Here is a 24,410-nt window from a genome sequence, read left to right as displayed (position 1 = left end):
AAGGAACAACTCGGTCTACACAGAGGTGAGACTCAGGCATGGCGCCCCAGGGGTACGGCTTAGGGGAGATGGGGAAGGCATTGGCAGGGCAGGCAGGCTTCGCTCTGTGACATCATCCCAACGGCCCCCAAACCTGTAAGGCTGCAGTGGGGAGTCCAGGGGTGCGAGCTACCTCCTCCCGCCTTCCACTGCCTTCTGAGAGTGCCCAGGAGACATGGTCCCTGTCCTAGGGTCGTGCAGCCCTGAATCCTGCCGGTTTCTACCCCGCCCCCTCGAGTCTGGCTGTGGGACTTGCTTTGGGCAACATCCCAGGCCAGGCCTTAAGGGACCTGCTCCCCTGAACTCTGCCCACCTGGCGGACAGGCCTGGGAGGGTGGCCGGGAGACCAAGAGAGGCTGCCTGAGGGCGGGGCTTGGGGGCAGGGGCGGGGCCCTCCGCCCCTCCCCCAGGTGGCTCACCCAGCACTCCAGGGAGCCCCCATTCCACCAGGTGCAGAGCGGCCCAGGGGATCCGCTTCAGGAAATTGACAAGGCTCGGGGAGGGGAGGTGTAGGTTTAGTAACTAGAGGAGGGGGTCTCAGCTAAAGCCTGGGCTTTGCTCAGCTGGGGGCCCAGGCGGGCTGGCGGGATGGCCGTGATTCCCTGGCTGTGGTGTGCACACAGGGAACCTCTCAGCGTGCAGTTCTGCTGTGGTGGCGATGGCTGGGGCCGGGGAGTCCTCACCTCTGACAGCCTCGGGTGAGGGGGGAGCCCTGGGGGCGGGGCTGTGAGCTGTTTGCTCCCCAGTAGTAACAGCTGAAGTACAGAATCTGGGAGGAAGTGTTTATGGCAGCTGGGTTGTGTCATTCTGCATTCTGTGCCTATTGGATCTAAAAATCCAAAACATGTGTGCGTGTGCGTGTGCATGTGTGTGTATGAGTGTACATGTGTGTGCGTGTGTGTGCGTGTGTGTGTGTTTTAAGATTTCCTTACTGGTTTACTTTTCTATTCTGTGTTTCTAGCAAAGCCAGTTACAAGGCTCTGGCCAGCTCTGCCCACCCGGGGTCTACTTGCTCAAAGGACTAAGAAGCCGCTCATGGGAGAATTTACCAGAAAAGGAGCCAGGTGGGTGGGGGAGGAGAAGGAGCCACTCCTGCAGAACTCTGGGGTGTGGCTCCCAGGGCCTCTGCAGGATGACACAGGGGGGTGGGAAGCGGCAGCCCCGCCCCAGCAGAGATCTGGGGCTCAAGCCTGCAGCATCCCAGCAGACTGGTGGTGCCAGGGGCTGCCCCAGCCACAGGAGGCCTGTAGACAGCACCAACAGCGGGGGGCTGCTTTGCAGGGCCTTGGCCAGCCCGGGGGGGGGGGCTCTGAGGAGTGGCAGCCGATGTCCGTGGATGCCCAGGAGGTCTTTGTGCCTCGAGGGGCCTTCGAGGAGCACTGAAGGCAGGTGAGGAAAGCAGTGTCTGCACCTTTGGGTGAACCCTAAGTTTTACCACCAGGCTGGGTGACAAGGAAACCTTGGTGGCACTGGGATCCTCGTTTATCCCTGAGGGCGTCGAGGCACAGAGAGGCCACCAGCCTGGTCCAAAATGCTCAATGAGAGTTGGGGTCACAGCGGGTGGCCAGCGCTTCTGAGCCTAACGTGAGGGTCCTGTCCTGGGGGTGGGGCGGACCCTGATCATTCATCACTCACCGGCCAGCAGCTTGGGGAGGTGATACTGCCACAAGAAGCAGCCGGTCATGACCACAGCCAGCAGGAAGAGGACGGCGCTGAAGGCCGGGAGGAGCCACTTCTTTCTCACTTGGAGCAGGCGGAGCTGCCGGGCAGCCTGGGAGACAACGGTGCGGGCTTGGGGTCAGCCAGGGGGAAGAGAGGAGGTCCCTTCTGCGCCTCGGGTTGCTCAGGCGTCACGAGAACCATAGCTTTGGGTAAGTTTCTTTTTTTGGGCGGGGGGAGATAGAGAGAGCGTTCCCATACACTGGTTCACTCCCCAGTGCCTGCAACAGCCAGAGTTGGGCTAAAGCCATAGCCAGAAGCCTGGAACTCCATCCAGGTCTCCCACAGGGGTGGCAGGGACCCAGTTACTTGAGCCACCACCTGCTGCCTCCCAGGGTGTCAGGAGCAGAGATGGGACTCGAACCCTGCACTCTGATAAGGGGATGTGGGGGTCCGAAGCATTTCACGGCTGTGAAAAGAAGACCCTTCCCCACGAGACCTTCAACAATCCCGCCTGACACGTGCGCCCGCACTTGTGTGCCTCTGCCTGCCATGCGCCCGCTTCGCCTGCAGGCAGAGTGAAGTTTCTTAGACCTTTGATGAATGCCACCTCCGCCGTGACACCTTCCCCAACTCTCCCCCTCCCAGGTCTCCTCCTAAAGCACTTGGCACAGCCCTCCAGGATGGTACAAATGCAGCCCTCTGTCGGACACCAGCTGCTCTGTCACTGTCAGCTCGTGCACCTGCGAGGGCCAGCTCTGCAAGGCCACGGCCACTGCCTGGCTTTCTGTCCTCCCTGGCGTCTGTCCATGCCGCTCGCTCCATGCACCTTTGTGGAGTGAATGTGAGCGTCCTGAGTGTACAAAACGCCCCTCCATCCCGCTCCACACCTCCACTTTCACTTCCTCTATTTTGTGCTCTTGAACCTGGGAAGGAGCATCCAGAGCAGGCGTGTGTAAAGCTCCCGGCACGTGGCTGGACCTCCACGGCGGGGGCCGGCTCTGGAAGCCTGGTCGCAGCACCCCATCCTCCACATTGCTCTGCCAGCACTGAGAAACCTTTACCGTAAAAAAGGGGACCTGCTGGGAGATCTCGGGAGGATGGCGCTGCACGGAGCTGGGGGCCCTGCCCCATCGTCAGGGGTGGGGGCCGAGGAAGTGCAGCCCGGGAGGTGAGGGGGGGCAGCAGGGAGGGCAGAGGTGATGACAGCAGGTGCAGAAGCCTCACAAGGGAGGAATTGGAGAGGGAGGGGGACAGCAACCCAGCTCTCGTAGCCCAGTCCTGGATGCCGTAGCCAGTGTCCCAGGGGCTGTGCCAAGCCTTTTAAGACAGACGTCACGGGCCGGCGTTGTGGCACAGCAGGTAAAGCCGCTGCCTGTGAGGCCGGCATGCTGTAGCAGAGCACTGGTTTGAGCCTGACTGGTTTGAGCACTTTCCATCCAGCGCCCTGCCAATGCGCCTGGGAAGGCAGCGGAAGCTGGCCCAAGTGCTCAGGCCCTGACACCCGTGTGGGAGACCCTGATGAAGCTCCAGGCTCCTGGCTTCAGCCTGGCCCAGCCACGGCCATTGCAGCCATTTGGGGAGTTAACCAGCATATGGAAGAAACTCTCTCTCTCTCTCTCTCTCCTCTCTTCTCTTCTCTTCTCTTCTCTTCTCTTCTCTTCTCTTCTCTCTCTCTCTCTCTCTCTTTCTCTGACTCTCCCTCTCTCTGTGTTGCTCTGCCTTTCAAATAAATATATATATATAGAGAGAGAGGTGAGGGAGGCCCTATTAACACTCTCATGTCATGGCTGAGTCTCAGGGAAGTTCAGTGACTGTCCCAAGGCCACACAGCTCATTGCAGAGCTGGGAATTGAATCAAATGCCCAGGCTCTGATCTGCTCAACGTTCTGCAAAGCCTTGAATATCACTTCTTGGGCCGTCTCATTTCCAGGCAGGCAGACCAGGGCCACACGAAGCAAAGAACTTGTCTAACATCCTGCCCCTGCACCGACCACTAACATGAACTCTGACCTCTCACGGCCTGCTCTGACCTTGGCTTGTGGAGCCCATTTCAAAGGCGATAAAATGGGGCTCAGAGAGGGTAAGTGACCTGCTCAAGGTCACAGAGCAAGGTGGAATTGAATCCCTTCTGCCTGACCCTCAACCCTGGCGTCTGAGAGCATGGCCCCTGCTGAGCCGTCTTCCTTGTGCCTGTAGCCTCAGCTGTGCGGGGAACAGGTGTCACTCCTGGCCTCCCCCGTCCTTGTCTGTCCCCCCTGGAATGAGACGGCTGCAAGGAAATTCAAGATTCTCCCCCAGGACCCGCGCCCCAGGGCCTTGGTGAACTGTTCTGTTATTCATCTTTTCAATAACTCTTTTATTTTCATTTTTCATTTTATTTGAAAGGCAGAGAGACAAAGATCTTCCATCTGCTGGTTCCCTCTCTGAATGCCTGCAACAGCCAAGGCTAAACCTGCGAGCCAGGCCCCTCACCCAGGTCTTCAGCATGGGCAGCTGGGGTCCAGGTACTTGGGTGATCACTGCTGCCTCCCAGGGCGCACACTGGCAGGGAGGCCGGCCTCCAGGGCAGAGCTGGGCCTCGGACACGGGGTGCGGGCATCCCGCCTTCACTCTCGGCTCCTGGCACCTGCCTCCTCTCAGCCACCCAAGCTGCAAGTTTGACGGCCTGCCCTGGCCCTCCCTGGCCTTTAACCCCCACCGCCAGCTCCTCCCCCAGCCTGCTGGCCTGGTAGAGTTACCAAAGAGGTTAAGCATCTTGAAAAATGGAGAGAGAGAAAGAGCCGGGGGGGGGGGGGGCTTACCATGAACCCTAGGCATCCATCACCTTGCTTTGTTAAATCCTAACACTTTACCATATTTGCCTCTAATCTTTACATTTTAAACTATGCTACACCGGGTGACTTACTCACTTTGTCTGCCCGGCACCCCCAGTCCATTAGAAAACAGGGATTTGGGTTTGCTTCGTTTACTATGGTAACCCTGTGCTTAAAACAGTCCCTGGAGATTGGCATGTGGCACTAGTTCAAGTCCCGGCTGCGCCACTTCTGAACCAGCTCCTGCTAATACAGCCGGGAAAGCAGCAGACTGGGTCAGCCCGGCCGTTGTGGCCCCTTGGGGAGTGAACCAGCAGATGGAAGATCCTGCTCGCTCGCTCGCTCGCTCTCTTTCTCTCTCTGCCTTTCAAATAAATAAATATTTTGGGAGGGAAAACGGTCCCAGGAACAGCCCTAATAAATACTTGTGACCCGCGTGAATAGATGAGAACAGCTCACCCCAGGCAGAGGGAAGCCCCCGGGCCCTCTGCAGACCCCAGTCCCTCTGCTCACACCCAGCCTGATCTTGGCATTCGTCTTTGTGACGCACGTGTTGATGCTTTCCCGGCCTGGAGTACCGGTCTGCGTGGTCTTGAGCTTCTCCCGGTGGGGTCCTACCATGTGATCCTCCTCCAGCTGTGTCACCCCGGGAGGTGCCTGTGGCTCTGGGTTATTCATTTTAGCTTCTGTGGGGTGCACCACCGTGGGACTGCATGGCCAGTCGTGGAGTGGTGAGCGCAGCATCTGGGGCCACGCTGCCAAAAACACATGGTGGCTCACATCTGAGCTGGGAGCACTGTGCTCACAGGCCCCTGGGAGCCTCCCCCCTCCTCTCTATGCCGACTGCACCCCGCAGAGGAGCCGGGACCATGCCACTCACTGCTGGCTTCGCTGCCTGACCCCCAGCGTCGGCCCCCTGGGCTGTTGCGCCTCTGACCTGGCCCCCAGCCCAGCACCGGCAGAGCGTGCGTTCGAGCCTCACGTTGTCCGCAGCTCAGAAGCCCTGGGTCCTGTCTCAGCTGTAGCACCCGAGTCCACCGCCCGAGTCCACAAGTCCTTCCCCCTCCCTTCATTGCCTCGATGGTTGAAGCAGAGGGCTGGCCCATTGTTCAAGCATTCACTCTTACACCAGGAAATCGCACTTGAGTTCCAAAGTCAATTCCAGCTCTCGAATCTGGGGCTCACGTTGATACCACATTTTCACTCTTTTATTTCAAAAGGCCAGAAACAACTGGAATGCCGCTCAGTTGCTGGCAGGGGTAGGAACCTTCTTTCTGCCAAGGTCTACTTGGATATTTATAACATCATTCGTGGGCCATACTAAATTATCAACTTAACACTTAGCCGGCCGGGGCCAGAGTTGTGGCACAATGGGTTAAGCCGCCGCCCACAACATAGACAATGCATATGAGACCCAGTTTGAGTCCCTGCTGCTCCACTTCCATTTCAGCTCCCTGTTAATGGCCTGGAAAAGCAATGGAAGATGGCCCAAGTGCTTGGAGCCCTGACACCCATGTGGGAGAACTGGATGGAGTTCTAGGCTCCTGGCTTTTCCACCTGGCCCAACCCCAGCCATTATAACCATTTGGGAAGTGAACCAACAGATGGAAGATCTCTGTCTCTCCTTCTCTCTGTAACTCTGTCTTTCAAGTAAATTTTTTTAAAAAGTGGTGGCCAGCGCTGTGGCATAGCGGGTAAAGCCGCCACCTGCAGTGCCAGCATCCCATATGGGCACCAGTTTGAGTCTGGCTGCTCCACTTCCAATCCAGTTCTCTGCTACGGCCTGGGAAAGCAGTAGAGGATGGTTCAAGTCCTTGGGCCCCCGCACCCGCATGGGAGACCTGGAAGAAGCTCTTGGCTCCTGGCTTCGGATCAGCATGGCTCCAGCCACTGTGGTCATCTGGGAAGTAAACCAGCAGATGGAAGACCTCTCTCTCTCTCTTTCTCTCTCTCTGCCTCTGTCTCTGCCTCTCTGTAACTCTGCCTTTCAAATAAATAAATCAATCTTAAAAAAAAAAAAACCTACAGATTTATTGAATTTCAAGTCCTGCCCGTGATTGCCTTGGCAAAGCCAGACAAAGGACTTCATGGGCCTTATACAGCCCACAGGCAGCCGCTTCAGCCCCTGGAACAGACCAGCTGTGGCACACCCACACACTGGAATATTACTCAGTAATATAAAGGAAGAAAAAGTGGATGCAATAAGATGAGTGAAGTTCCAATGCATTTTGGCAAATGAGATAAGTTAGACACGAGAGGCTGCAGGCTGTGTAATACCCCTTAGCTAACATTCTGGAAACTACCATTGGACAACAATGGCACAGGCTGCAAAAGAGCAGAGGGAATTTGGGGAGTGATGGAGCTGCTCTCTATCTTGAGTGTGGTGGTGCCTACAAGATCATGTGCCTTTGTCAAAAAATCTCAGAACTGTATGTCAGTGGCACCTCTACTGCACAAAATGAGACCACGGAAGACCCCAGGGCACTAGGACGTCTCCACCCGGGGGTGCTGGAGCAGACAGCAGGGCTGGGACTGAGCCTGAGCCAGGCGGAGCCAAGGAGCAACGAGCAGAGAGCTGCCCGGCTTGCCTGCCCGCTTGGCCTGGAATTGGCAGCTGTGAGCCAAGAGCTGGGGGGGTGGGGCGGGGAGGGCGCCCCCGGAAGGGCTTGCAGCACCTGTGGCACCTGCGGCACACTAGGGCCGTGCGCATCTCATCTTCAGCTAAGGGAGGAAATTCAGAGACAGGAGCCGCCTCGCTGGTGCTGAGGTCGGGGCAGAGAACGGCAGAGCTGTGATTCCAGCGGTGCAGTAGCCCCACCCCCACCTCAACGCGGGCCCAGGGCCTCTGCGCCCCTGGAAACTCATGGCCCTCCTCTGGGGTCCAGCCTCATCCTGCCTCTGTGGCCAGTTCCGTGGATTTATCCCTGCAGTCCCGGAGGTCGGATCCGAGCGGCTCACAATGACACGGCAGAAGCCACGAGTGGGCTCTCCCCTCGGCCTGCCCAGCTGGAAAGTGTAGGGATGGGGTTCAGGATGAGCCTGCCCCCCAACATGGCTCCCCCAGCGCCTCCCCCTCCCCTCCTGCCCTCCTCCAACTGCATCCCAGTCACTCACCTTCAGCTCCCTCCCCCACCCGCTCTGAGCCAGCCCCATTCATTGTCCAAGCAGGCAGGGAAGATTCTCGGGACAGGTTTTGGCCTAGCAGGAAAGACACAGGTATCCCGGTATCCCATACCTTATGCCTGGGCTCAGCTCCCAGCTTCCTGCTAATGCACAGCCTGGGAGGCAGCAGGAATGGCCCACGGACTTGGGTTCCTGGATTGTGCTCCCGGCTCCTGGCTTCAGCCTGGCCCAGCCCCAGTCACCGCGGGCATTTAGGGAAGCCTGATGTGCACCGGGCAGCCTCTGCCCCACGGAGCCCGCTGGCCGGGGTGGGGGTGGCCAGAGACGAGGGCCTGGGGCCTCTAGCTCTGAACACCTGCCGTCACCTCTGGGAGTCCCAGTTTCTTTGCACGGTGGGGGTCCCAGCGGTGCCTGCACCACACGGAGCTTAGGCGGGGCTGAGTGAGATCAGGCACAGCGCCCAGAAAGCTGCTCCCCTGGGGGCCAGAGCTGCACTCCCTCCCCTGAGCCACAGGCCAGGTGCAGAGCGCTCCGCACGGGCGTGGCTGGGGGAGGAACAGGAGCGCATCCTTGAGCAGGTGGGGGGGGGGGTTGGGGACCCTCGGTGCAGAGGCCGGAGCTGGGAAGCAGAGCAGCGCCGCTCCGGTCTGTCGTGCAGTCAGCAGCCAGTGCCCCAGCACGGCCCCGGTTGGCACCGTGGGCTCAGAAGTGTGACCCACGGCCGTGAGGGTGATGTTGCGGGGGATTTAGGGCAGTGTCTGCAGGCTTCTGGGGGCTGGGCCTCTCACCTGGGTTTTCATTCTCCCAAGGTTCCTTGAAGACCCCAGCTCCTTGAAGACTCAGGGCCACGGGACCCCCTGCGAGCAGGAGAAATGAACACCAAAAGAGGTTCTGCACGGCTGGAAAAGAGAGGGGACAGAGACAGGCGCGCAAACGGAGGAGGGGGCAGACAGGGGAAGAGGCGGCCAGGCAGCCCCTCTTCTGCACTGCCCCAGTCTGCCCAGGACCCGCCTGATCGCAGGGACAGCTGGTCACCCTACTGGCCCCCACATCTAACTCCTCCTCCCTCGCCAGCCTGCCCAGAGAGGACCCCTGCAGGCCCCCAGGATCGTGGCAGGCACTTACCTTCTCCCAGAAGGCTCAGCCAGCCAGCATCTCTGGGGGGCCCGCTGTGCTCCAGGGCACGGGAATGGCCTCTGGGGCTGAGGCTCTGCCCAAGCTCTCCAGGGGCCGCCAGCTGTGGCATGTGATTGCCCAGCGCTAATCCCTCCCAGTGCCCTCTGCCGTGGGGATTATCTCCTGGGGTCCCCGGCAGCAGGGGAATGGGGCAGATCTGCCGGAGAGCACCCGGCAGTACCACGTGACCCCAAGTGCCGTTGGCAGCCGGGCACGAGAGTGGAGGCTCTGCCTGCCCAGTGTGGGAGACAGGCGAAGGTGGACACCGGGATCTGGCCTCTGCTGACCACAGGCCCTGCCTCACTCCGCCCATCCCCACACCACCTCCTCACACCCCTGAGGACCCTGGGGATCCAAGGAGTGCAATGTGAAGCCCTGTTCTTAAATATTCAGATCAGCTGGGTTCAAGTTCCACTTCTCTCCATGCCTGCGTGACACCTCCTTATTTCTTTGTCTATAAAATGGGGAGACTAATAACACCCTGTTCTTGGGGCTGGTGTCATGGCCACTTGCATTGCCCGTATCCCATGTGAGTGAGTCCCAGCTGCTCCACTTCCAATCCAGCTCCCTGCTAATGCACCTGGGAAAGCAACGGAGGATGGCCTGGGTGCTTGGGCCCCTGCACCTACGTGTGGATGATGAAGCTCCAGGCTCCTGGCTTCAGCCTGGCCCAGCCCTGGCCCTTGCAGCCATCTGGGGAGTGAACCAGCAGATAGAATATCTCTCTGTGTGTCTCTGTCTCTCTTTCTGCCTCTCTCTTCTCTCTCTCTCTCTCTCTCTCTCTTTCTCTTTCAAAGAAATACATTTTTAAAAATAATAATAATACTTGGTTAGTGTGAGGATTAAATTGCAGTGTGCTTAGAAAGCAGATAGCCCATCTCTGTCTCTCCCTCTCTCTGTCACTCTGCCTTTCAAATGAATTTAAAAAAATAAAGGCTGGCATTGTGCCTCAGTTAAGCTACTGCTTGCAACCTAGACATCCCATATCTGAACACTGGTGCGAGTCCCAGCTGCTCTGTTTCCCATCCTGCTAATCGCCTGGGAAAGCAGCAGATAATGGCCCAAATGCTTCAGCCCCTGCCGCCTACGTGGGAGACCCTGATGGAGCTCTTGGCTCCTGGCTCCTGTCTCCCAGCTTTGGCTTGGCCCAGCCCCGGCCACTGCAGCCATTTGGGGAGTGAAGCAGACATAAGATCTCTTTCTCACTGTCTCTTCCTCTCTCTTTGTCACTCTGCCTTTTAAAGACCTAAAATAAATATTAAAAAAAAAAAGATAGCAAGCAGGCAGCCCAGGGCCCAGCACCTAGCAAGGGCCTCACAAAAGCCAACTTCTTGCTATGACTTGGGTTTGACACCAAACTTCCCAGCCCCTGTGGTGGGTATCAGACCAGGGGACATCTGGAATATCTCCTCTATTGCTTTTACATAAACAATAACATGCTTTTACCTTCCGGCACGAGATAAGGCTGCACATTGGGGTAACGTAGGGAGTTTCTTAAAACCAGAGACGTCGGGACAGGCATTTAACGTAGTGGTTAAGATACCTGCATTCCACATTCCAGACCCGGCTCTGGCTCCTGCCTCCAGCTTCCTGCTAATGCAGACCCTGGGAGGCAGCAGTGAGAGCTGGAGTAATCAGGTTCCTGCCACCTGCATAGGGGACCTGGATTGAGTTCCTGACTCCCAGCTTCAAACTCCCTGGCCCATTGTAGACTTTTGGCGAGCGAACCATCAGCAGATGGGTGTGCTCTGTGTGTGTGCCTTTGTGCCTGTCTCTCAAAACAACAAAAATCCACCTGTGTCTGACTCCCACCCGAGATCCCCAGAGTGAGAGGGACCCTGGACGCCATGATTTTTGAAGCCCTGGGCAATTCTGCATGGTCAAGATTGAGAACCAGCAGCCCGGCCCAGCGTCTCCAACTCAGCTCGGGTTCATGTTAACTGCAGGTCCAGGCCAGTGGACTGGGGGCAGACCCAGGGACTCGGTTTCTTGCTGGCTCCCAGGGGATGCGGATGCTGGCTGAGGCCCACGCCCCCAGGCGCCAGCTCCTCTGCAGTGCAGGATGAGGTCTGAGTTATTATCTCCCTTTGCTCACACTCAGGGTCTTGTGCTGGAAACTTGCAGGTCCTCTTCTATAGTCCCCGTGGGCAGAATCTGAGTGATTTTGTTGGAACCCCACATCATGTAGCTCCAAGAGGAAATGATTTGCCAAGGTCAAGTTCAGTAGAGCTGGGAGCCGGCTCTTTGCCATCAAACCTGGCCCCTCGGGGAATCTTCATTGCAGCTCAGAGTGGGCCGGGCCTGCCTCCGGGACCCAGGCTGAGTGCCAGGCGTGCTCAGACTCTCTGTGGTGTGTGCATCCATCTGCCAGCAGCCCTGTGAGGCTGGCTCTGCTTTGCCACCATTGTACAGCTGAAGAAACTGAGGCTTGTAAAAGTGAAACTTCAGGAAGTGACAGGCCTGGGATTCAAACCCAGAATCCTGCTCCCCAGACCTCCTGCTCCTTCCAGCAGGCTGCTGGCTGCTTCAGTGAGAGGACCGGGCTCAGGTGTGTGTGTCGCCAAATCTATCGCTGAATCCACTCCAGGGTTTCACAGTCTTCAGCCTGGGGCACCAGCCCCGCTCTGGGAGCTCCCCTGGTCACTCACCGAGTTCCCAGCACAGAGACAGCCCTGGACCTCCCAGATGTAACCAGCCAGAGCCGGCAGCATGCCATACAGAGAGTGGCCACATGATGGCAGTAGATGCCCGTGTGTAAAACTTCTGCGGCTGCCTCTTTTAAACTGGATAATTTGAACCTCTCTTCCCCTAGACCCTGATCCGGTCTGTGAACCGAGGAAACAACCCAGAACAGCCCCATGAGGGAGGAATTATCCTCCCTCTTCGTAGATGAGAGATCATGCCCATCCTTTGCTTACATAACCTTCCATGGCTGCCTCCTGCTCTTCAGGGGAAAAATGCAAAATCCTTACTTTGGTGAACTAAACCCCACCCGGTGGACAGATGGCTTGAGCCTGATGGCCGGAGTTCAAATCCCAGCTCTGCCACTTGTTACTTATGTGACTTTGGTCACGTAGACATTCATTTTATTTGAAAGACAGAGACAGAGAGAGCTTTCATCTGCTGGTTTACTCCCCAGATGCCTGCAACAGCCAGCAACTAGGTCACCCACATAGGTGGCAGGGACCCAAGTACTTGGGCAATCATCTGCTGCCTCCCAAAGAACTCATTAGCAAACAGCTGGATGACATGTGCAGCAGCCAGGACTCCAACCAAGCATTCTGATAGGAGATTTGGGCAATTTCTTTAGAAGCCATTTATTTAATGAGTATAAATTTCATGAGTACATCTTTAGTAATACAGTGATTCTTCCCACCATATCCATCCTCCCACGCCCATTCCCTCCCCACTTCCTCCTCCCTCTTTCATTCCCAGTCCCATTCTCCATTAAGATTCATTTTCAATTAACTTTACACACAGAAGACCAACTCTATACAAAGTAAAGATTTCAACTATTTGTGCACACACACATGCACACATACACACACTAAATATAAAAAACTGAGAACAAGTTTTACAGTTAAATCTCATAGTACCACTCATTTAGGACAGAGGTCCTGCATGGGGAGTTAGTGCACAGTGACTTCCTATTGTTAATTTAACAATACTCTTATGTATGATGTCAGTGACCACCCAAGGCTCTCCCATGAGTTGACCGGGCTATGGAAGCCTTTTGAGTCACAGTCTCCATCAGTATTTAGGCAGGGCCAAAGGCAAAGTGGAAGTTCTCTCCTCCCTCTCCTCTCACACCTTTTCACTAAGGTCTCACATGTAGGGTTTTTTTTGTTGTTGTTTTTTGTTTGTTTGTTTGTTTGTTTGTTTTTGCCACAGTGTCTTGGCTTTCCATGCCTGAAATTCTCTCTTGGGCTTTTCAGCCAGAACGGAATGCCTTAAGGGCTGATTCTGAGGTCAGAGTGCTATTTAAAGCAATTGTCATTCTATGAGTCTGCTGTGTGGCCTGCTTCCTTTGTTGGAACATTCTCTCCTTTTTATTTCTATCTCTTCTTATTACTAGACACTTGATCATATTTATATGATCCCTTTAATACTTAATTTTATCATTATGATCACTTTAATGCTTAATTTTGTCACTTTAACACTTGAAGTGGCATTTTTACTACTCAGCTTAATGGGATTTGGGGTCCCTTGGGAAGTTTTTAAACTGTACACTTAGAAATAAGTCCATAGGTATGTATGCAGAACTATAGAGCTTTGCAGCAACTTTTTTTTTAAGATTTACTTATTTGAGAGGCAGAGTTACAGATAGAGGGAGGTCTTGGTTCATTCTCCAAATGGCTGCAATGGCCAGGGCTGAAGCCAGGATCCAGGAGCTTCTTTCAGGTCTCCCACGTAGGTGCAGGGGCCCAAGCACTTTGGACATCTGCTGCTTTCCCAAGCACATTAGCAGGAAGCTGGATTGGAAATAGAGCAGCCGGGATTTGAACTGGCACCCATATGGGGTGTTGGCAGCACAGATGGAGGCTTAACCTGCTGCACCACAGTGCCGGTCCCAGCTTGTGCAACTTAACTGCTGCGCCAAGCACCTGCCCCTCTTGGCCTCTCTTAAGCCTCAATGTGCTTATCTGTAAAATGGGTAAGGAAGCAGAACCTAGCCCCTTGGGGAGGGAGTGCGGATTGCACGAGCTAATCGTGGGGAAGCACACAGGCTGGTGGCTGGCACATAGCAAGTGCTCAACAGACGTTTGCCACTGCTGTCACCACCAGTCCCCCAGACCTCCCAGGGAGAACGTGACCATCCTCACTCCCAGCAGCAGGACTCTTGAGAAGAGTGGCTGAGACAAAGTCAAGGACAAATTAGACTTTAAAAGGGAAAACCTCCCTCCTAAAGGATAGAGGAAGAGGGACCAGCATTGTGATGCAGTGGGTTAGGCTGTCACTTTGACATCGGCATCCCATCTCAGAGTGCCAGTTCCGGTCCCGGCTGCTCTGCTTCTGATCCAGCTCCCTGCTCACGCACCTGGGAAAGCAGCAGAAGATGGCCCAGGTGCTTGGGGCCCTGCTTCCCACACAGGAGGCCTGGATGGAGCTCCAGGTCGCTGGTTTCAGCCTGGCCCAACCTTGGCTATTGCCAGCATTTACGGAGTGAATCAGCAGGTGGAAGATGAATCTCTCCCTCTCTCCCTCCCTCTCCTTCTCCCCATCCCCCCCCCCAATCTGTTCTCTTTCCAATAAATAAAATAAATCTTCAAAGGACAGCAGGAGCCACTGAGCACTTTCCCCAGCCAGGCTTTCATGGATTCAGTGATGCGTCCATCCACATAGCCATTGGACAGACACTGACCTGTCGCTGATCATGTTCTACACGCGGGCCTGGGGAGAACACAGGACTTTCCTTGCCAACACCCATGTATTGAGCACCTCATCAGCACCAGGCTCTGTTCTAGATGCTTCCAGCGTATCAGTGAACAAGCAACACAAAGGCCCCTGACCTCAGAGAGCTTATCCCACATTGCGGGCAGCACAATAAATACGGTCAATATCACCAGAGAAGGCAGGGCAGGTGCCTGGTTAACCTGCTGGTGAAGGTGTCGATCAAGACACCGGTGTCCCATGGCGGACTGTGTCCCACGTCTGCCCACCTCCGTCTCCTGATTCCAGCTTCCTGCTGGTGCAGGTCCTGGGGGGCAGCAGTGAGGCTCATGGAGCCACAGGTGGGCTGAACTGAGTCCCTGGCTCCCAGCTGCAGCCTCAGGCACGAGGCTGCTGTGGGCATTTGGGGAGTGACCGTCAGATGGGCGCTCTCTCTGTCTCTGTGCCTGTGAAATAAATGAGTAAGTGGAGCCAGGTGAGAGGGGTGTATTCACCCGGGTGAAATGTCTAGCATTTGTGGGCAGCGAAGGAAGAGTGTTCAGGGCAGGGAGCAGCTGGCGGCCTGACCTTCAGGTGGGATCGTCTGGTGTTAGGGGAGGACGAGCAAAAGGTCGCGGCTGGAGCTCACCCAGTGCAGAGCGGAGTGGCGAGTAAAGTCGGGAATGGGCCAGGAAGGCCATCTAGAACATTCCGGATCACAGGGAGGACTTTGGCTCCACCTCTGAGTGAGACGGGGACCTTCCCAGAGTGTGAAACTGAGAAGTAGCATGATGGGCTTCACACCTTCCCAGAAACACCTCGGCTCTGTGTGGAGAACCTATGATGGGGGCAGGCAGGCCGGCCAGCAGACTGCTCCCACGCAGGCAAGGGTGGGGGGTGGGTTGTGAGGGGTGAGGGGTGGGGGGTGAAGGGTGAAGGGTTGGGGCTAGGGGTGAGGGGTGAGGGGCGGGGGGCTGGGGTAAGAGTGAGGGGTGGGGGTGAGGGGTGAGGGGTGAAGGGTGGGGGGTAGGGGTGAAGGGTGAGGGGTAAGGGTGACGGGTAGGGGTGAGGGGTAGGAGATGAGGGGTGAGTGGTGAGGGGTGGAGGGCGAGGGGTGAGGGCCAGCAGCACAGGGCCAGGAAAGTGTCTGCTTCCAGGGATGCTACTTTGAAGGCGCAGCTGATAGGATCTGCTGGTGGACTGGGACTGGGTACGTGTGGGAACAGATCCAGCGCTGTGCACCTGGGCAGCGGGAGGGGCCGCTGACTTCTACTGGGAGTAAAGGGCCTTGAATGGGGGAGGGGCTGGGAGAGCCAAGAGCTCTGTCCCGGAGATGGAATTTAGGAGATCATCGGCAGGCAGCGGGGTTGATGTTGAAGGCCAGCACCAAGGGAAGGGACCCGAGCACTGAGGCTGGGATCCGGGACATCGGAGTCCTGGGTGAAGGTAAATACAGCAAAGACGCGCAGCGTGGGCGCAGACGGGCCTTTCCCGGGGAGACTCCTGGGAGAGGGGCCGAGCTGAGTGGGGCTGAGTACAGGGATGTCTGATCTCTCAACACCGCATGGTGAGAGGTACCAGGAACCGGGGCACAGAGGAAACGCCATGGGGTATGCCCCGGAACAGAGACCCCCACCCTCACAGATGAAAGATGAGCGAGTCTTGAGAGCCTGGCTCAGGCACCTGGGCAACAGCTCGCGGCGCCGAGGACCCTGGAGACCCTGTCGGAGCAGAGACCAGCTGGGCCCGTTTCTGCCGTGCAGGCAGAGGCCTCTCCAGAGCCCTCCTGCCATCTCACACGTGTCGTTTTTCCTGGGTCCATCCCCTGACGGAGGGACTCATCCCACAAAGGCCACAGCAGGAGTAGAAGTCAGCTGGGCCCATAACTGCGGCTCACAATTACGGCCCCTGCCAGGGATTTTAAAGCAAGAGCTGCGGAGGTCTCCCGGATGTGTGGACGGAGGCCTCTTCTGCTTGCAATGCTCATCTTCTTACCCTGTGCATTCCAACTCCTGACTCAGACTGGGTTCTTGCAGCTTCAGCCATCCCTTGTTTGGGGGAGGTCTGGCTCCTCTGAGTACAAGTTTACAAGAAAAGGGTTTCCCGAAACATCCTCTAAAAGATGAAAAACAGTTGAGAGTTCAAACTGCTGAGAGTCTCTGCCTGTGCTCCCATGCCCCTGTCATTAACCGACTCCTGCGCTGCTGGCTCCGGCTGGAGCAGCCCTTGCAGACGGTGAGGGGTCAGCAACCAGAGGACGAAGTCTACCACGGAGGCCGGAGCCATCTGGCGGTGGAGGCCAGGCCAAGTCTGGGAAAGAGCCCAAGGCTCAGATGGAGGCATAGCCTGTAGCCGTTTGCCTACATGAGCTTTCGACGTGGGCAAAGGCATCAATCCAGAAACAACAGGGGACATCGGCCAATATGACAACTCCCCTGGGTGCCCAGCAAATAGCCCGAAGCTGTGTGGTTGTGCAGCACAACCTGGACTGAGGATCTGTGAGAACCTCAAGGAGAGCTGGGTGGCTGCACATCATGAATTCTCTCCATCCAGCAGCAGAAAAGCTGCACAAAAGAATGGAATCTGTGTACTGCACACTCAGGAATGGCTCGTCGCTGGGACGGGGAACATTGCCGTGCCTTCAGGTCTGGGGTTATCATGAAGGGTCATAGGCAGGTGGCATTCTGTTCAAGTGTGGAAGGACCTTTATCAGGGCATGAAACAAATCCTGGGTTTACGAGGGCACTACCCAGTGCTCTTCTCGTTGGCTTTGACATCACCCAGGTAGAGGAAGAAACCATGGGTGTGCGGGCCCGTGATGAAGACATTGTCGTGGCTGTGGTCAGCTGGGAGCAATGCCCTTGCCGTGATTAGAGAGCAGGACACAGGTATGGTCTCCCACAGCTGGGGACAGTGGGCGGGGTACTGGTGATGACAGACTCAGTAGCGTAATGGGCTCGATGCCGTGGACCCTGGCCTGGGCAGCTGCAGTCAGCTGTCCAGCATTGCCTGTCTAGGAGAGGGGGCAACAGGTTGTCTATCCCTCCACCCTGATCTATGTCCTGAGACGCTCATGGATGTTTTGCTAGATCAGCTGGAGTTTGTCCTGCCCCAGACATCTGCTAGGAGAGGGCACTTTTCCCTAAGCATCGAACTCCAAATGAACCCTGAAATCAGCATTCTGTCCTCAAAGGCAACCTCTGGAGACTGAGGAAGGTGATCGGAGGCCAGAGAAGACCTTTGGAGTAGGCAGAGTGACCACCCTGAAGTTCCCATTTTGCAGAGCAGGCAGATCGTCAGGACACAGGCCTCTCAAGGCAAAGGCAGCATCACAGTTGCCCACCCAGAGTGCACATCCATCACGTGTCCTCCAAGGGCTGGCTCTGTGGCGTAGTGGGTAAAGCTGCCGCCTGCAGTACCGGCATCCCAAATGGGCTCCAGTTCGAGTCCTGCCTGCTCCACTTCCGATCCATCTCTCTGCTATGGCCTGGGAAAGCAGTAGAAGATGGCCCAAGTGCTTGGGCCTCTCCTCCCACATGGGAGAGCCAGCGCTGTGGCGTAGTGGGTAAAGCTGCTACCTGCAGTACCAGCATTCCATATGGGCTCCAGTTCGAGTCCCAGCTGCTCCACTTCTGATCCAGCTCTCTGCTATGCCCTGGGAAAGCAGTGGAAGATGGACCAAGTCCTTGGGCCCCTGCGCTGGCATGGGAGACCTGGAAGAAGCTCCTGGCTCCTGGCTTCGGACTGGTGCAGCTCTTGCTGTTGCAACCAATTGGGGAGTGAACCAGCAAATGGAAGACCACCACCCACCCTGCCTCCCCTTCTCTCTCTGTGTAACTCTGCTTTTCAAATAAATAAATAAATCTTAAAAAAAAAAACATTAAGGGGCAAGGGCAGGCTTTTGGACTGATAATTAGCACTGCCGATTAGCACGCCTGCATTCCAAATGTAGTGGTTGGGTTTGGTGCTCACCTCTGGCTCCTGACTCCAGTTCCCAGCTAACACAGACACTGGGATCAGCAGTGATGACTCAAACGACTGGGCTCCCGCCTCCCAAGTGACAGACCTGGATGGGGTTCCCAGCTTCTGGTTTCAGTCCCCCTGCTTGCTCCAAGTACCTGGAGAGTAAACCAGTGAGTGGGAACTCTGTGTGTGTGTGTGTGTGTGTGTGTGTGTGTCACTGTCTCTGTCTCCCACATGAATAAAAATAAGAGGGCAGAGAAAATGGCAGGGCACATAAAACCATGATCAACAATCGTAGATGTTATTTATGGAGCACCAAGTGTATACTGGCTATTGTACCAAGTGACGCGGGGAACAACAGGCACAAGATGATGTGCTGTGCTCAGAGCTCGTGGTCTCACTGGAGGTGGGGAGGGAATTTGGCAACGTGTCCAGATCACATCGCAGCAGGACGCGCTGCCGTCTGCGTGCTGAGCACTGCGGGGGGGGGGGGGGGGCTCACTGCAGCAGGGGCAGGGGAGCTTTCTGGCGGAGGCAGATTTGGAAGAAGTGAGGAGGTCGGATGGAGGAAATGGAAAGGGAAGTGATCCCGAGGGGAGAAACCCTGTGAGCAGAGGTGCGGATGTGTCCAGGGCTTGTCTGCTTCAGGTGTGTCCGACTGTGCTGCGAGGCGGGACAGCAGCACAGCATTCAGTCACACACGTCACACACTGGGTGACAGATGTCATCTCCTGCTCCCTCTGGAGAAAAGTCTCCGTCCAGTGATAACTTCTTCATAGTCTCACACTTGCTAATCTCACTGTTTAAAAAAAGTGTGTGTGCCAGCACACAGTGGGTTAAGCTGTCACCCATGAAGCTGGATCCCATGTTGGAGCGCCGGTATGAGTTCCAGCTGCTCCACTTCCAATGTAGTTTCCTGCTGATGCGCCTGAGTAGGCAGCGGAAGATGGCCCAAGTGCTTGGGCCCCTGCCACCCACACTGGAGGCCCAGATGGAGTTCCTGGCTCCTGGCTCTGACCTGACCCAATCCCAACCATCGCAGCCATGAGCAGAGTGAACAGCCGATGAAGAATCTCTCTGTCTCTCCCTGTAGCTCCACTTTTCAAATAAATAAATAAATAAATATTTTACTTTTTTTTCTATTTTTATTTTGCTTGAAAGACAGAGAGAGAGAGAGAGGAAAAAGAGCTCCCATTAGCTGGTTCACTCTCCAAATACCTGTAACAGGCAGGGCAGGCCAAAGTCAGGAGCCAGGAACTATGTCCAAGTGGGTGGCAGGGACCCAAGTACTTGAGCCAGCACCTGCTGTCTCCCAGGGTGCGCATAACAGGAAGCTGGATCAGAAGTCGAAGTGAAGCTGGGACTCCAGGTATGGGATGTGGAAATCCAAGTGGTGACTTAACTGCTGTGTCATGCACCTGCCCCCACTTTTTTTTAAGATTTATTTTTATTTGTTTGAAAAACAGAGTTATAGAGAGAGGTAGAGACAGAGAGAGAGAGAGGTGTTCCATCTGCTGGTTCACTCCCCAAGTGGCTGCAACAGCTGGAGCTGTGCTGATCCAAAGTCAGGAGCCAGGAGCTTCTTCCAGGTCTCCCACATGGGTGCAGGGGGCCAAGGACTTGGGCCATCTTCTGCTGCTTTCCCAGGCCATAGCAGAGAGCTGGATCAGAAGAGGAGCAGCCGGGACCAGAACCAGTGCCCATATGGGATGCCAGTGCTTCAGGCCGAGGCTTTAACCTGCTGGGGCCACAGCACCGCTCCTCCCCACAAACTCTTTTTAATACAAAACTTACAATCTCAGACCCTTCAGTGGAACTTAATATGATTTTGTTTTCACTGTCTTTATTTGTTTACAGTTGTGTTCTATTTCAATCAAAGATACTGGTTTTGTTTTAATTTGCAAAGAAATTATTATTTACTTTCCTTTGTTGATAAACCCATTTAGGAAAAGCAATGCATTTAAAGGAACAGCGCTGAGTGACTCAGGTGGCTCCTGGCTGGAGCAGGAAACACAAAAGTGGTCCACAAATGAGTGATGTTTAGGAGGAGCTGACATGGAGTTCAAGGTGTGAGAGGGGAGGGACCAGACAAGGGGAAAGGATCAGGCCACGGAGGGCCTGACCATCACGGGAAGGAGCAGAGGTCCATCGGTCGGCCATGGCAGTGAGATGCGGGCCCAAGAACAGGCAAGGAACATGGTCAGAGCCATGCTTGGAGGAGCCTGCTCTGGTCTCTGGGTGCAGAGTGGGTGCAGCCGGGGGGCCGGGGCAGCAGCAAGGACACTCAGGGGAACCGGCAGAGGTCCCTAGACCAGGGTAGAGGTGGCCCAGCTGAGAGGAAGGGCTGGGCTGTGCAGCCCTGTGCCTGTGTTAGCTGCCACCCTGCTAACCGGCTGTGCACAGGTTATCTTTTCCAGCGATGATTTTTCAGCCTCTGAGCCACCTCCTGACTCCTGGGCACCCTACAGTGTGATCCACCAGGAACGTTTAATAGCCTTTGATGGGGTTTTACCGGGCGCTGCAGTCTGGTTATGATTTGTTGCCTAAGGGTTCATGCGCTGGAGACGTGGTCCCTGGTATGGGGTGGTCCCTAGTATGAAAGTGGTGGAATCTTCTAGAGGCGGGGCCTAATGGGAAGTGATTAGGTCCTGGGGGATGGGGCACCATCCTTGGAAGGGACTAAAGGCTGCCTCGGGGGACTGGATCAGGGATCACAGGCCTGGGTGGGTTACTGAGAGAGTTACAGCACTGGAGCCATTGTTACAGAATGAGCTCTGCTTTCCTTCATCCTCCCCCACATGACTTCCCTCTCACACTCGCCCGGACAGCTGCTGGCTGCTACGAAGCCCTGACCAGGAGCTGACACTAGCAACATCCTCTGGGACCTCCAGAGCTAGAAGCCAAATAAACCCAGCCTCCCGTGTTTCGTTCTCGCGACACAAAACAGGCCAGTACGCAGAGTCAAGGTCATGGCAGCAGAGGCGAGCCCACCCCCTCTTCATTAGGCGAGGGAGATGGAAGTACAATCGGAGAAGGTGGAGACCGTCGAGCCGTGCCTCCTCCTGTGTCTCCTCGAGGGAAATTGCCGGTGTCTGCTTGAGCGTCTGTGGCGGCTCATTTTATTCCATAGGACGAACATCTGGTTTTCTAAGACCTTCAGCTTCATTTCGCTGCACAGAAGCCGTTCGAGGAGTTTGTCCTGAAGGGCAAAGCAGGCCTTCAACCTCTCCAGTTCCTTTGGGCTCATGGTGGTGTTGGTGGGGCTGGCTTCTGGGGTCTTTGGTTTCTCTGCCTCCTCCTGAGCTCCCCAGCCCCAGGGAAAAGTGAAACGTTGGTTAATAATGAGAATGCCAGTCTGCACCAAACACCTGCTCCATGTCAAGTGGTTTATAAATGTTATCCTAGGGGCCGGGGCTGTGGCATAGCGGGTAAAGCCACCCCCTGAAGTACTGGCATCCCATATGGGCACCAGTTTGAGTCCTGCCTGCTCCACTTCCGATCCAGCTCTCTGCTATGGCCTGGGAAAGCAGTAGAAGATGGCCCAAGTCGTTGGGGCCTTGCACATGTATGGGAGACCCAGAAGAAGCTCCTGGCTCCTGGCTTTGGATCAGCCCAGCTCCACTGGTTCACTCTCCAAGTAGCTGCAATGGCTGGCCGGAGCTGAGCTGATCCAAGCCAGGAGCCAGGAGCTTCTTCTGGGTCTCCCACGTGGGCACAGGGGCCCAAGCTCTTGGGCCACCTTCTACTGCTTTCCCAGGCCATAGCAGAGAGCTGGATCGGAAGTGGAGCAGCTGGGACCCAACCAGCGACCATATGGGATGCTGGTGCCACAGAAGGAGGATTAACCTACTGTGCCACAGCACCGGCCCCCCCCTGTCTTTCTAACCCTCACCTGCCTCCTGCTCCTTAACAATAAAGAACACTTTTTTTTTTTCAGCTACAAACTACTTGTCTTTAAAAACATTTAAAATCTAAACATTTCAGATACGCAAAAAAAAAAGAGTAGATAATCAACAAATGTTGATATTATCCCACCAACTGAAGAAATAAAATGTCGGGGCAGCACTGTGGTGCAGCGGGTTAAAGCCCTGGCCTGAAGCGCCAGCATCCCATATGGGCGCGGTTCTAGTCCCGGTTGCTCCTCTCCTGATCCAGCTCTCTGCTGTGACCTGGGATGGCAGTGGAGGCTGGCCCGGGTCCTTGGGCCCCTGCACTCATGTGGGAGACCTGGAGGAAGCGCCTGGCTCCTGGCTTCAGATCGGCGCAGCTCTGGCCGTTGTGGCCAATTGTGGATGTCCAGTGGATGGAAGACCTCTCTCTCTCTCTCTCTCTGCCTCTCCTCTCTCTGTGTAACTCTGACTTTCAAATAAATAATCTTTTAATAAAAAAAAAGAAATAAAATGTCACAAATACAATTGAAGTCCTTCTCCTCCGAGCAGCCTCTTTTCAATGGTAATCCTGCATTTAGTATTTATTTTCCTGTGCCTTTCTTTAGTAGTTCTCAATGGGAGGCAATTTTGCCCTCCCTGGGGGACATTCGGCATTGTCTGGAGATATTTCTGTTTGTCACAAATGGGGCAGCGGTGCTGCTGGCCTCTTGTGGGTAGAGGCCAGGGATGCTTCCAGGCTTCCAATAAGCTTTACCCCACCCGTGCAGCAAAGGATTATCCCAGGTGAACTGCCAATAGCGTTGATGTTGAGGCCCAGTTCCTAAGCTCCTTCTACTGTGCCTACACATCCACAGCGCACTACAAGGTGTTTTATACATTCCCGCTGTCTCCAATAGGGCGTTTCAGATGCCCATCTGTGTGCTCGCGTCTCTGGTCTGTCCCGTTCACCTGTTCCACTTTTGTCATCTCTGCTTCCCAAACGGCTTTGACAACCAACATGAAGCCGGGTAGAGGGAGTGTCCCCTTACAGCTGACCCAACTGAAGCTTTGGGGAGAGAAGTGATTGGCCCACCATCAACCAAGCAGAAGCTGAAAGGCGGGGACTTAGGCCAAAGTCTTGGATTCCTCAGCCTTTCCCCCTTATTCTGGCACCTTCCACATCCTCCCCCCGCCCCCACTTTGGCTGTAAATGTCCCATTATCCCCTTCTCGCTCACCTTCTGGCACCCTGAGGGGGCGGGCTTGGGTTCATACTTGACCAGCCAGTTGCTTAGCAACAGCAGAAGGAACAGGAACCCAAACAAGACTGGCTTGTAGTTCATCAGCCAAACCACCAGCGCTCCCATGATGCTGGAGGAAGCAAGGACCCCATGGAGGCTCCTGAGAAGAAAGAGCAGGTCTCCCAGCATTACGGTAGGGAGGCACACGGGCCCCAGCACCCTGCCTCTGTGCCCTCCATGGCAGGAGAAAGGCCACCCTCCCTGCTGCATCACAAGTAGCTCCCCTCCCGCCCCCCAGCTGCCATGTAACAATAAGGTGAGTGATGGCCATACAGAAGCTCCCACCTCGTGCCAGGCTCCTTGACAGGCACCTGCAAGCGTCATCCTACAGCGTCCTCACAACCACCAAGCGATGCAGGCCTTAGCAACGCCACACTCACTCAGCACACTTCTGGGCTGGGCCCCCAGGAATCAAATGGCTGCAGAGAAAAATGACTCAAAACTTGGAAATAAGGCAAAAAAGATGAGTGTGTATGCTTTCTTTATTTTTTAAAGATTTATTTGAAAGGCAGAGTTACAGAGAGGCAGGGAGAGAGAGAGAGAGAGAGAGGTCTTCCATCTGCTGGTTCACTCTCCAGATGGCTGAAAAGGCTGGACTGTGCTGATCTGGGAGCCTGGAGCTTCTTCTAGGTCTCCCACGTGGGTGCAGGGGCCCAAGGACTTGGGCCATCTTCCACTGCTTTCCCAGGCATAGTAGGGAGCTGGATCAGAAGTGGAGCTGCTGGGACTTGAACTGGCGCCCATACGGGATGCTGGCACTGCAGGCGGTGGCTTTCCCTGCTATGCCACAGGCTGAATTCTTTTTTGAGGCCCAGAGGTGAGTTCTGAGCAGTCTCATTCTGAGGAATGCACTTCCAGCCTTCTTCCTGCCTTGTCTTGTGGCACCCAACGTCTCTTTGCCAGTGTTTCACAGAGGCGAGGGCTTGCCCGCTTTCTTGTCCTGGAGCCACCGTGGCCTCTCCTTCCTTTCTTCCAGTCACAGTCTCTCTGCCCGACTCCTGCAGGAGGAGCGTCCTATGAGAGGCCCATGCTGCTCACTTGCTTTCCCAGGCCACAGCAGAGAGCTGGATTGGAAGTGGATCAGCCAGGACTCAG

General features: G+C 55.6%; 1 protein-coding gene across 4 annotated transcripts in view; it reads right to left on the bottom strand.

The window, feature by feature from the left end:
- The window catches only part of LOC100358962 (putative beta-lactamase-like 1), a 34,264-nt gene extending 10,724 nt beyond the window's left edge, over positions 1-23,540 (bottom strand). The window contains exons 1-3 of one of the 4 annotated variants that reach the window (XM_002716029.5): positions 23,253-23,540; positions 8,426-8,494; positions 1,675-1,810 (exon numbers count right to left, since the gene is read on the bottom strand). In XM_002716029.5, coding sequence (XP_002716075.4) covers positions 1,675-1,810; positions 8,426-8,437 — 148 coding nt within the window. In that variant the 5' untranslated portion in view covers positions 8,438-8,494; positions 23,253-23,540. Of the gene's footprint in view, positions 1-1,674; positions 1,811-8,425; positions 8,537-8,762; positions 9,126-18,155; positions 18,519-21,107; positions 21,445-23,252 lie in introns of those variants that run through there. The other 3 variants (XM_051857973.2, XM_070079117.1, XM_070079118.1) reach the window with 3 other exon arrangements.
- Positions 23,541-24,410: the final 870 nt, after the last annotated feature.

This window comes from Oryctolagus cuniculus, chromosome 7, assembly GCF_964237555.1.
Source record: "Oryctolagus cuniculus chromosome 7, mOryCun1.1, whole genome shotgun sequence".
NCBI lineage: Eukaryota > Metazoa > Chordata > Mammalia > Lagomorpha > Leporidae > Oryctolagus > Oryctolagus cuniculus.
This window is presented reverse-complemented; position numbering and strand designations above follow the sequence as displayed.